At 49.5% G+C, this 11,815-nt stretch overlaps 1 protein-coding gene across 3 annotated transcripts in view; it reads right to left on the minus strand.

The window, feature by feature from the left end:
* Positions 1-222: 222 nt before the first annotated feature.
* PODXL (podocalyxin like) overlaps positions 223-11,815 on the minus strand; it is a 46,192-nt gene continuing 34,599 nt past the window's right edge. For all 3 annotated transcript variants that reach the window (XM_011357242.2, XM_023528943.1, XM_023528944.1), the window contains exons 2-8: positions 10,346-10,900; positions 9,309-9,568; positions 8,899-8,973; positions 6,753-6,900; positions 6,426-6,487; positions 5,985-6,152; positions 223-4,342 (exon numbers count right to left, since the gene is read on the minus strand). In XM_011357242.2, coding sequence (XP_011355544.2) covers positions 4,145-4,342; positions 5,985-6,152; positions 6,426-6,487; positions 6,753-6,900; positions 8,899-8,973; positions 9,309-9,568; positions 10,346-10,900 — 1,466 coding nt within the window. In that variant the 3' untranslated portion in view covers positions 223-4,144. The remainder of the gene's footprint in view (positions 4,343-5,984; positions 6,153-6,425; positions 6,488-6,752; positions 6,901-8,898; positions 8,974-9,308; positions 9,569-10,345; positions 10,901-11,815) is intronic.

An 11,815-nucleotide genomic window follows, 5' to 3' on the forward strand; every position in this document is an offset into this window, starting at 1 on the left:
TCAGCTAGGATCAACCTGAGAGAACTTGGAGAACCGCCATCACCTCCTCCAGGACCCTTCCTTTCCTTTCTTGCAGCTTCCCTCCTCTCCTTCATTCTCTGGACCCGCATAGTTCAGCAGGCGTAACTAAGAGCAGAAGTCACTGCACTCATCGGAGTGTCTGATGTTTTCAGGTGCCGCACAAGTGAAGAACAGAAGCCAGTCAGAGCACAATACGAGGGCTCGAGCCAGCTTACACAAAAGCACTTTAATGGACAGTATACAATTTTCCAAAATATATTTTTGTAAGAAAAATGGCAATAATTAAGTATAGTCTTTACAAAGAAGTTTCTCAGTAAATTCCAGTGTACTTCAGACCCCTGTCCACTAAGACATATGCCCCCCCCGCCCCCCACAAACTGCTTAAAATTCACGAATAACAGAAAAGACCCACATCAAGTGATAATCGCCTTCTTTCACTCAGTGTTGGGTTTTCACCAAACCTCAGTGAATCGGCTGGTGACAATGATGAAAGAGATGCCTTTGCTTTACTCTTGTCCCTCTGCCTTCCCCTGTCTTGTTCTCCTGGATCCTTAGTCCTGCTAGTAGCAGATCATATAAAAGCTCATTCAAAACTTTTTTTTTCCCCAACAGAATTGTTCATTTAAGTCTTATACCTAAATAACTCAGAATGTGGAAGACCAGTAAGGTTTCTGTTTTTTGTCTTCATGCCCTCCCTAGCCTTGCCGCAAGATAGGATTTGAGAAGGGAATTCAGCCCTTTGTGTCATTCTGGTGCCTGTCTTTAATTTGGTTCTGAGGCACACGACACTGGACAGTCTTCCAGCACATGTTTTCATCCGGTTTCTGTCGCTAACCACATGATTTTGGCCAAGTCACTTATCTTTCTGGGCTTCAGGTTTTCTCTTTAAAGAAAAATATTGGACTAGGTCTCTAACACCCTCTCCCTATGACTAGAATGTCACTTTCCAATGAGTGTATACTGACTCCAACCCTTACTATAATAGGCTGGGACTTTGCCGGGGAAGGATGAGGATCATACTTAAAAATGCCCAGTACTCAAGACAAATACTTTGTCATCAGCCTATCTTAAATTTCGTTTTTCATTAAAGAAAAATAAAAGACTTGTCATTTCTAGTAAAATAGACATTTACATTCCTGTTTTGTTTTTGTTTTTAAAGCCATCTCTCTTAGCTAACAAATGTTTTTCCAAAGTATATTCACTTAAAGCAGTACAGGGTGGATTAATATGTGACTTTTATTTACATTATCAAAAAATACGTATATATGTATCAGCTTGAACTTATTTTTCAAAGTTTCTCCAGCATATTGTCAAAAAGGATAAATCTTGGAAGTGGTTTAAATGAACTTTCTGCCAACTTTCCTTACCAAAGGGGGGAAAAAGAACCTTGTGTCTAGATTAAACCCGTATCCTGTCTTACGATGCAAAGAATATTTCTGTACCTCCTTCGTAAGCATTGCCGCTTCTCCCCCCGCTTATGACAGCATGTTTCCCACTGGATTTTGTCCAGTCATCAGAGGCATGGTTTCTAGCCTTTTGTGCAGCTTAGGAAAACCAGTGTGTCACTGAAGTAAAGAGTTTATCATCTCTTTGGTATAAGTTGTTCAAAGTCATGCTGAGTGGCCGGTATTCCTCTTCTCTCTTCTCAGCCCCAGAATCTGAATTACCTGACAGCATTTAGAAACCAGTAGAAAGATGGGAAGAAGATGTCCTTTGCAGATGCATGGCTCTGTGGCCTTTGACATAGATGTCTAGTGGCAAGAACAAGCCGAGGCAAGGTATTGGATTCTGAAGTTGCCCTAAAAAAGCTAGAGTAACACAATGTGGATGGACCTCAAGAAGGAACCTCTGAACCAGCCCGGTGCTTCTCCGAGGTCTCCTTAGAGCCACAGTCATTCCAGGCATCGTCTTTCTCCCCAAGAGGCCTACGGGTTGCGACCTTTGATCAGTTTGCAGAGGCGTATTTGCTGCCTCGGTCTCAAGGCCTGGCTGGTGAAATGTTACGCAGAATCAGCATAGGAGCCGTAATCCGGCCTGGCCTTTTCCACAGACACCATGATAGAAAGAACCAAATACGGGACAGGAAGGAAGTGACCAGATCTTTTCCCAGCATGACAAGATATCCTTCCTTTTCCCCCAAACTGGCACTGTTCTCCATCCTGCCAACCTCCACTTGCTACAGAACCAGGGCGAATGCTTTTGGATCCTTGTTAGCTTTGTATCTTCTCTAACTCTTGAGAAATTCACTGGGGCCCCTACTTGAACCCCAAAGCCAACGGGCGAGAGGCTATGAAGAAGGAATCAGGCAGCCACGGAGGGACACAGATCTTCCCCTAAAACTCCTCCCCTTTTAATAAAAGAATCTATCCCAAATCTGAGAGCCTGTGTCATCAGAACCATCCCTCTGCGTTCTGGGGTTCTGACTCTTGGCCCGAAATGACAGTTTTCACTCTCCTAAGCAGTGCTGCCCATCTTTCTAGTTAGTTCCAGGGATCTTATGCCCAGGAACAATAGTGACCATGGGCAAAGTTCAAAATCCCACACAGGATTCTCTCGTCAGAAAATCAGATTAAACCTCACCACGCCTAGTCTTCCTACATGGCGGCTAACTGCTGAGCCCCTCAGATCCCCTCTACTGAGGAACAGATAGTATTTTATTTCCCTGAGATGCTACCAGAAACTGCAGGACAACAGGGCAGCCCCACTAGGACTACAGAGAAGAGGACATGGCTCCATGCCAGGACAGCGAGGGGTTACCGAGAACGGACAGACGGCCAGTCCCCCGGGCTGCCCCTTATGCACCTTAAAATGCACCTCATGTTCTAGGCCTCTCTTGCCCTATGGCACAGGAGACTCTAATCAGTGAGTTTAGCTCACTGAAAGTCTCTACAATTTGAGCTTTGGCCTTAGGCAGTAGAGGGCTGGGTGAGAAAACATAACAAAACTCTCAGCAACTTGAAAAGTCCCTGAGTTTCCTATGAAATAGAAGAGCCTAGCCTCCCCGGCCTTCCTTCGATTGTCTGTCAAGACGCCCTCTCTGCTGACTGGGGCCCTGGGAAAGTCTGTCCGAATGCCGCCCATTCGCGCTAATCTTGGGGTTTCCTAGCTGGGATTTTCACCCCCGTTGGCTGAGCAGTGAACAACAGTATAGGAACCCTTTGCCTTCATTAGCTGTGGAATTTAGCCCCTGGTGGGAAAGAGAGGCCAATGGAACACTTGGGAAGCCTCTTCAGGGAGTCCCTTGGGTGATGGGCCAGGACACACCCGGGGAGGAAGGGCTTCCCCAGCTCTCCACCTGTAGACGGACCCCTAAGCAGACCTCGTTCACGCTGGGAGTCTCGTGTGGTCCAAGTCCCAGTCTCACTAAGCAAATGGCAGGAAACCAGAATCCAGACAAGGGGTTCAAGGTCATGAATGACTTGTGTTAGTCCCAGGATCCTGGGGCAGAATGGGAATAAAAATCGAGTGAATGGAAGGGGAAGAACAAAGGGGACGAGAACAATGGCAGACGAGGCTGGGGTAGGAGACAGAACTGGGACCTATGCTTTCAAGTAACCAGATCCCGCTGAGGCAGGATCGGGCCCCGCTGCTCTCCCTTCTGTCCCATCCATCGACTGGCAGCTTCACCCCCAGCCCAGGGCAGCTCTGGAGGGAGGGCACAAGGGATCGCAGCAGTGTGGCATGGTGGAATGAGCACTGGCCTGCAGGAAGGAATCTGTTTTCATCCTGACTCTGTCACCAAGTGGCTGTGTCACCCTTGACTTTACCCTCTTCAGGCTTCAGTCATCTCATCTGTGAAATGAAGGGATTCTACTAGTTGATCCCTACGTCCCCAGTATGGCTCGCTCTTGGTCTCCCTTCCTCTCTCTCGTCTTCCAGCAGCACTGAGCTCAGGCACTAGTAGGTTATTTTACAAGAGGAATCTAGACAGGATATGATTTGTTCAGTTTGAAAGAGAAAAATTAAGGCCCTTTGCGGGATTAGGAGGAGGGAACCCTCCAAGTCTGCTCCCTCCCCAGTCTTTCCCTCAAATGGGAAGGACTTTCCTCCCCTGTCCCAATGGCACTTGAGGTGGTCCAGTCTGGAGCTCTGTGGCACCGTCGGAGGCCGCCAGCAGACCGGATTAGAGGTGTGTGTCTTCCTCCTCATCTAGGTCATCCTTGGTCAGGTTGTCCAGGGGGACGATCCAGCTGTCTCCCAGCTCCCCGTTAAGGTTGACCACCTTTTTCTCCTGCATCTCTGATGAGGTCTCCATCACTTCCAGTGTTGGGTTGTCATGGTAACCATTCTCCACTGTCTGCAGCTCCTCTGTTAGTCGTTGCTAAAGAGAGGAAGATGACCCAAGAAAAAAGGGTAACTTTGAGGGCTATCAGCCTCAATAAAGCACGTGTACCCCTATAATCCAGAACCCCAATTTGTACAGTAAGTGCTCCTGGAGGCCATCCTGACCACTGACTTGCCTCAGGGCTAGTTTGAGACAAGGACTTGCCCAGCACCCTAAAATTCCCAGCTCACTCCACCTTCACCCTGGTGGCAAATTCACGAAGCATGTGGAGATGTGCCTTGTTCTCCCGAGTCCTCCAGACTCCCCTCCATTCCCTCCCCGCAAACCTCACTCCACAGGCACCTGCCTCACCTCACTGCACTGAAATGGGAAGGACTGTATATAAAATAATATTTTTTTTAAAAAAGTTAAGCATTACCATACGATCCAGCAATTCTACTTCTGGGCACATACCCGAAAGGATTGAAAGCAGAGACTCAAACAGGTATTTGCACACCCAGGTTCACAGCAGCATTATTCACAATATCCAATCGGTAGAAACCACCCAAATGTCTAGCAGCAGGTGAACAGATACATAAAATGTGATATAACATACAATGGAATAATAGCCTTAAGACGGAATGGATTCTGACACGTGTCACAACATGGAATAACCTTGAAAACATCATGCTAATGACATATAAGCCAGACACAGAAGGACAAATATCATATGATTCCACTTATCTGAGGTAACCAGAGTAGGCAATTTCGAAGAGCCAGATTGTGGATTCTGGGTTACCAGGGGCTGGGTGGGGAGAGACTGGGGAATTAAGTGTTTCATGGTACAGTTTCAGCTGGGGCGGGTGAAAGCGTTCCGGAGGTCGCGTCGGATGCCGGTGATGCAGCAAAACACCGTGCGTGCTACATAAGACCATTGGATCGTCCACTTGAAAACGGTGAAATGGTAAGTTTTATGTCATATATATTTTACCACAATAAAAACATTTTTAAAAGGAAAAGGAAATAAATTATGACTTTCTGCAGGCCAGGTGACTGAGAGCCTCTCTAAGCCTGAGTAAGACGGTACTGCAGGACCTACGGCCCCCTCCGCTGAGGTGGGAGCCATGGGGACAGTGCTTTCTCTCTATCTCTGTGAGATACAACCTGAGTTGCACAGCAGAGTCACCTGGGAAGCATTTAACAAATACACCGATTCAGAGATTCTGTTCCGACTTTGGGTGTGTAAGGAAGCTGGGCATGGGGTGTTTTCAAAGCTCTACCCAATGGACAGAAGTGTGATGGGAATTCTAGGAAGGTGGGTGAAAGAACTGGCGAGACAGACACACCTGCGCCCATTTTATCAGCGACTCCTTACAGCACGTGTGTAAAGTGGATATTCGCCCCATTATGCAGGTGAGAAACCCGGAGCTCAGATTCTATGACTCGCTTGAGGTCACACAGATAACAGAGAGGCAGAGCTACCGCTTAAACCAAGCCTTTCTGACTCCAAAGCCCACAGTCTTCCACCATGCCGCTGCTTTAATATTCCATGAAGTATTCGTTTCCTAGAAGGGATGTTCTCCGCCTGGCATAAAGGGTCTGTGGACCAACCACTCACCTTCCTCTAACATGGGAATAGTGGGCTGAGAGTCATCTGATGAGCTGGACTGCTTCCTGGCTAGGGGAGTGGAATCCTCACCTGGTCCTTCCTCTGGGAGAGGCGCTGGTGGCAGCAGCCATAGAGGGCCGCCACGAGGAGCAGAAAGGATGCCATGCAGACAATAGTGATGATCAGGGGTGTGCTGAACCGGTCCTCAGTCTCATCTGGTGGTCCTTGACCCTCAAGCTTCATGTCATTGACTCCCATCTGGCCAGGAAGGAGAACGTTATGTGGCAGGAAACAGGCTCTGGGCACCCTCTCTCTGACATCCCATTCATTCTTGAGCTCTTCTGCTGGCGGTGCGGTGGGGCCTATTCCACCAGCCTGCTGTCCCCTCTCTTAACCTCCTGTCTTCCAGATGCTGGCAAATTAGGGGTACTTCTACAATGAGAGAAGCACTGTGGAGCGAAGTCACTGCAGACTTACAAGGGACAGACTCCTGACCCAATTTGTCCCAACACGTGGGAGGAGCCCACTTACCTCCTTCAGGTCATCCCATTTGTCTTTCAGCGATTCATATACGTCCTTAAGAAAGAGTTTTGCTGTGGGAGAGGAGGGAGAGATGCTGCTTCAGTGGTCTGGCTCAGAGCGAGCTGGTAGGGGATAGAGATTGGGCCCCAAGAGGAGGAAGAACTGGATCTCAGTCTCCTGAGTGGTATCTCTCTTGGGTGGCCCCGGAAGGGGGAGTGGCTTGACAATTCTTAGGGGACTGAGGGAACACCAGTGCTGACCCATCCCCACGGCTCCTGAGCCATCACCCCCTTCCCCATTCACATTCCGCATAGCCCCACCATGCCCCCAACTCACTTCGAATAGTGATCTCTTCGACTGCCACTGCCTGGCCTTCTGAACTGACTATCAGCTGTATGTGGCACTGGTCTTGAGTTGGGTTCAAGGCAGATTTAGCCGCTCGGCACAGAAGTGTGACCAGTTTGTCATCCAGAGGGCTCCCCGCCTAATGTGGGAGATCACAGGTCATTCCTCAGGGGTCACGATAGCAGCCTAGGCTTGGGGGGCTGCTCTTCGGAGCGATGGTCAGGCGAATGTGGTGGCCCGGCAGGAACCTATTCCCCTCTCCGGCCTCAACTGGTGCCCCTCCCGGGCCTGTCAGGGGTCACGAGGTAAGTACTGTTGTGCTGATGTCCAGGACCAGACCCTGCCCTCTCTGCCTCATGCAGATCTCTTCCCCAGTCCCCTCACCCCGGTTATCTTGTCTGTGGTTGAACAATACCGTTTACCCTAGTGTCCCTTTCGCCCTCGAAATTCTTAAAGGGTCACAGCCTAACGCTCTTTATCACCTCTCTCCCCAGAAGGAGCTGGAGGAGGCACTGCCTGGCAGCACTACCCTGCCGCCAGTGGGGAAGGCCAGTTCTCTCTGCACTTCTCACCAGCCTGGACGCCCTGGCCGAAGACCTCAGGAGAGGAAGCTGTGGCTCACAGCTCAAGGTCGTCTATCCCAAAGTTGAAACACGTGCCCATCCCCTAGGCTAAGACTCTCTGAAACCGTAGGCAGGCTGACAGGAAGAAAGGAAGAGCCGTCACTGAAGAGGGGAACGTGACAGTATCTTGAAGATGCGCACGGGGACATCTTGGAAGGGAGCCTTCTATATTTCTAAGCAAAAAGAGCACGGCTGACGTGACTTTAGGACTGAGGGTGAAGATGCAAAGTGCAGACAGCTTTTACCCAATCCTGCCATGTCACCGAGGGGCACCCCGAGCTGGTGCTTCTCTGACCTGATTTAGGAGTAAGGGACTGAGATAAAGCAAAGGACTCTTGGTATGACTCACCTCAGGGCACCCACAAACCATCTGCTGGGTTTCTACCTGGAATTTCCTTAGGTTTACTAATTCCCCAGCCTGACAGTAGGTGGGCATCCAGGGCTTTCCACTTTCCCTTGGTAGCAAAAGGAAAAAAAGTGCTTCTCACACAACCTGCCTTAGTTTTAGCCAAAAAGAGGGCCTGAGGAAAGGGGTGGGTAAGCATCAACGCGATTTCCTACCTGGTCCACAAAGCCCAACCCCAGGTAAACACGGCTCCTTTATAAAACTCCAGTCTAAATGTAGGCTTTTGTAAAGACCACTTGGAAAATTTCAGCAAAATGGACACCAACAAGAAAATAAAGGCGGCATTACAGTGTTTTGTAAACCCAACATCTCCATCCTTTAGAAACCATGTTCTGTTCTAGCTCTGAGGGATGTTTGCAAAAGTAGGCACTGACCAGGAGATGGCAGCAGTGAGCCATCCGTCACCGTCACAGGGCTCAACCATTCATTGAGTGAAGAGAGTCCTTAATCCTGGAGACTGGCCGCCTGAATGGACACACTGCTCACTGTAGCTTTCATGCAAATGTGCTCACACACATGCGGACACTCCCACCCCAATACACACACGCAGCACGCTGAGCAGAAGAACAGCTGCTAGCGATGGCTCTCTGACCATCAGGACCTCTTGACTCCTCGGGTTAGAGGAAGATTCTCCCCATGCTATTCTTCCATTGAGGCCAGGAAGTAGAAAGCCACAGATGATTAAGACAGGGAGAGTTAGGTAGACTAAGCTTCTCATTTTCAATATGGGCCCCTCTGAAGCCCGATGAGAACAACTTAACAAAGTCACGCCCTGAGCTAGAGGCAAACGGAAACTAGGACGGGGGTCTGCAGACTCCCAGAGCAGGTGAGCAGTCACACAGCGGAAGCCCAGGGGACCCGGCTCATCTGGCCCTGCAGCACGCTGCGGACAGGACTGCGCTTGGAGAAATCCGAACCTCACTTCGTCCCTCTATAAGACAGAAGGGGCCACTCCCTAGTGGGACGAACCACGGCCAGGAAAGTGAACACGTCTCTGTCGCTTTCTTTTCAGAAGGAACACTTCATTCCCTTGCACCTTTCTTAACCCAGCTGCGAAACCGCACTTTGGGGGTGTAGATGGTGGGGCTTGGACGAGCGAGGTACTCACGCAGTGGACGGTTTTCGTGAGGTTCAAGATGAGCATCGACTCGTTCAGACTTCGGTCGGTCTTCGTGCAGGTTATCTGGAAGAAGCCACTAGGATTAAGGTTCAAGCGGGGACTGGCAGGATTTCATCTCGGACTCCTCCCTCCCTCCCCCTGGGTAGGTGACACGAAAGAAGCCAGCCGTTCCCGGCAAGCTGGGGGCATGGCTGGGCCAGAGTTTCAGAGCCAGGTGTGTCCAGCTGTCTCAGCCAGTATCTGACAAAGCCAGGGAGAGAACAGGGCAAATGGACAACTGCTCCTAACCTCGCTAGCCAGGGGCCCTGGACTGGACAGAAGAGTAGAAATGCTCTTTTTTCGAGCCCCTTCTATTGGAGTCTAGGCCTCTCTTGTTGTCCCAGCCCTGCTGGAATTACCCTGTCATCCTCGAGAACCGAGGGGGGAGTAGAGATGTTGGAGTCTTGAGGGGCAGTTGGAGCCAACTGAGTACGGAAGCTTGTGGTTCTGCCAGAAGATGTGGCCACAGGTCCCGATGAAGACGTAGGCTGCAGAGTGTTGGACAAAGAAGTCGCTATCCCAGGGATGGAGGAAGGGGTCCCCGGGGTGGAGGAATAATTCCCAGTGATGGCTGGCATCTTGGTGGAGGTCGGCAGATCTCGCGAGGTAATCAATGATCCTGTAATTGGGAAAACGAGGTTGCAAGAAAGGATGAGTAGTATCTTTAAGAGTAAAGGCCAGTTTTGTTCTTAGTTTCCTCAGGTTCTTTGGTCTTGCCCCCAAGTCAGACGGCAAGCTGCACTAAGCAGACTGTGAGGACGAAGAGGCAAACAGGAGGTCAATGCTCATAATATATTGAGGGATGGGTCAGACTGGATGAGCCAGTTTAAGAACCAGACAAAAGAAATAACAACAATGGCAATGACAATGTCGTCAGCAGCGATAGCTAACATTAACTGAGGCACTGACTTCCTGGAGGAACTGTCCTAAGTACTTCCAAGGTACTTTCTTCCGGGATCCTCACTACAACCCTATGAGGAAGGTACCATAATTATCTCTATTTTATAAATAAGGAAACTGCGGCTCAGAAGGGTTTGACAATTTGCCCAAGGCCACATGCTAACAAGTGGCAGAGGCAGGATTTGAATCTGGGTGTATCCAACTCAAAGCCTCTGCCCTCACTGCAGGATGCAACCACCATCTTCTGGTGTGGTGGCGTCTGTTAACTTCAGAAGCAGCCAAATCACCTGAAGAGGTCTTGGACAGGCCGATTCTCAGGTTCACACTCAGAAATTCTGCTTCAATAGACCTGACATGGGTCACGATCTTGAGGCTCATGATCCATCAGTGAGTTTTGAAACGAATTGACTGGGTTAAGACCAGCACTTAGAGAGGAAGGGAGGAGGTGGGACAGAATAGGAAATACCAGGATTTTTAAATAAAAGGCATGACTTACTCAGCGTGGTAGCCGTCCCCGGATGTGAAGGGGTGAAGGTGTAACCTGCCGTTGTGCCTGAACTACTTGAAGCTGTCGTCATTTGGTCTGGTCCCTTGGGAGAGCCTGGAGTCAGCTGTTGTGTGCTCGCTGGGGTGGTCAAGGAAGAAAGGGCAGGACTGTCGTCTGTGGGGCTACGCAGATGTTGTGTAGATCGGAGGTCCGTGCGCCCTCCCTGCGTGGTCACGCTCGCAGGAACACTGGTACTACTTTGGACTTCAGTTCCAGGTGCAGTTTTAAGCCCATCCTGGCTGCTTTTGGTTTCGGTCTTCATCAGGACAGTAGTTGGTGTAACAGACTCCTGAGCTGGATCTTGAGTATTCTTTGAGCCAGTAGCAATGGCAATATTCTTGTCTGTGGCTGGTGTCCCAGATTTTTCCGAGTCGCTGGGTGCCATCTTTGGGTTTGCACTGACCGTTTCACTGGCTGTTACGATGCTTTGTTTGGTTGTGGCTGGATCCGCCTGTTCACCAGTGGATAGTGAATCTGAGTGATTCTCGACTGAGGCTACAGTGTCTGTTACGAGATGGACAATACAGAAGCAAGTTAGGGTATTAGCTGGAAGTTTTTCTCTCCACACTCTTCCAATTCTTCCCCAGGATCCAGGGGCCTTGCTCCCATCTCTCCCCTTTGCCTTGATGAAAGCCTGGGTCCTTGTACCCAGACTTCTCTGGGGTTCAAGAAGCCTCCGAGAGGGAGACTGAGAGTGAAGCAGAGGACATTGGGGGTGACGCTGAAGAGAAAGACTAGGCCAGCTAGTCCGGCTGCATACGGAAGCCCACAGTGAATTTCCTGCCCTCCCCATCGGCCTCATGAACATCCCTTCAAGTTTTCGATCCGCCACCACAGAACCAGGCTGCTCAGATCACCTCTGGCCCCCTCTCCCTAGCTCCCAGGCACACGATCTTACGGAAGACTCAACAGACTCATGCTTATTGAACTGCTCTGTCGTAAGACGAGAGAGACAAGAGAGACACGCCTCTGTTCTCAGGAAGTATAATCCAGAAGGAGAGACTGACAAAGCTAACGTGACACAAATTACTATTTAAGTACAATTGTGAGACATGCTAAAGAAGATCTGTACAGCGTGTTTTGACCGTGTTTAGCATGGTAGCCTAACGTCCGGGGTCAGGAAATGAAGGCCTTTGATTCATTTGTTTAACAAGTTATTTATTGAGGGAACAGTTACATGACAGTTTCGCTGTCAGGCCCTGGGATAGAACAGTGAATAAAACCCATATAATCCGTACCTGCAGGGTGCTTACATTCTAGTGGACGAGACAGATTTTAAACAACAAGAACAATTAAACATCAAATTCTGGTGACCATATGGAGGACATGAACAAGAAAATGATACAGAGAAGGTGGGGGAAACATTGAGACAGAATGCTAAAGAAAGGCCGCTCAGAGATGTCCATTAAGGTAAAACTT

The sequence above is a fragment of the Pteropus vampyrus genome, unplaced genomic scaffold, assembly GCF_000151845.1.
Source record: "Pteropus vampyrus isolate Shadow unplaced genomic scaffold, Pvam_2.0 Scaffold33, whole genome shotgun sequence".
NCBI classification, from domain to species: Eukaryota; Metazoa; Chordata; class Mammalia; order Chiroptera; family Pteropodidae; genus Pteropus; species Pteropus vampyrus.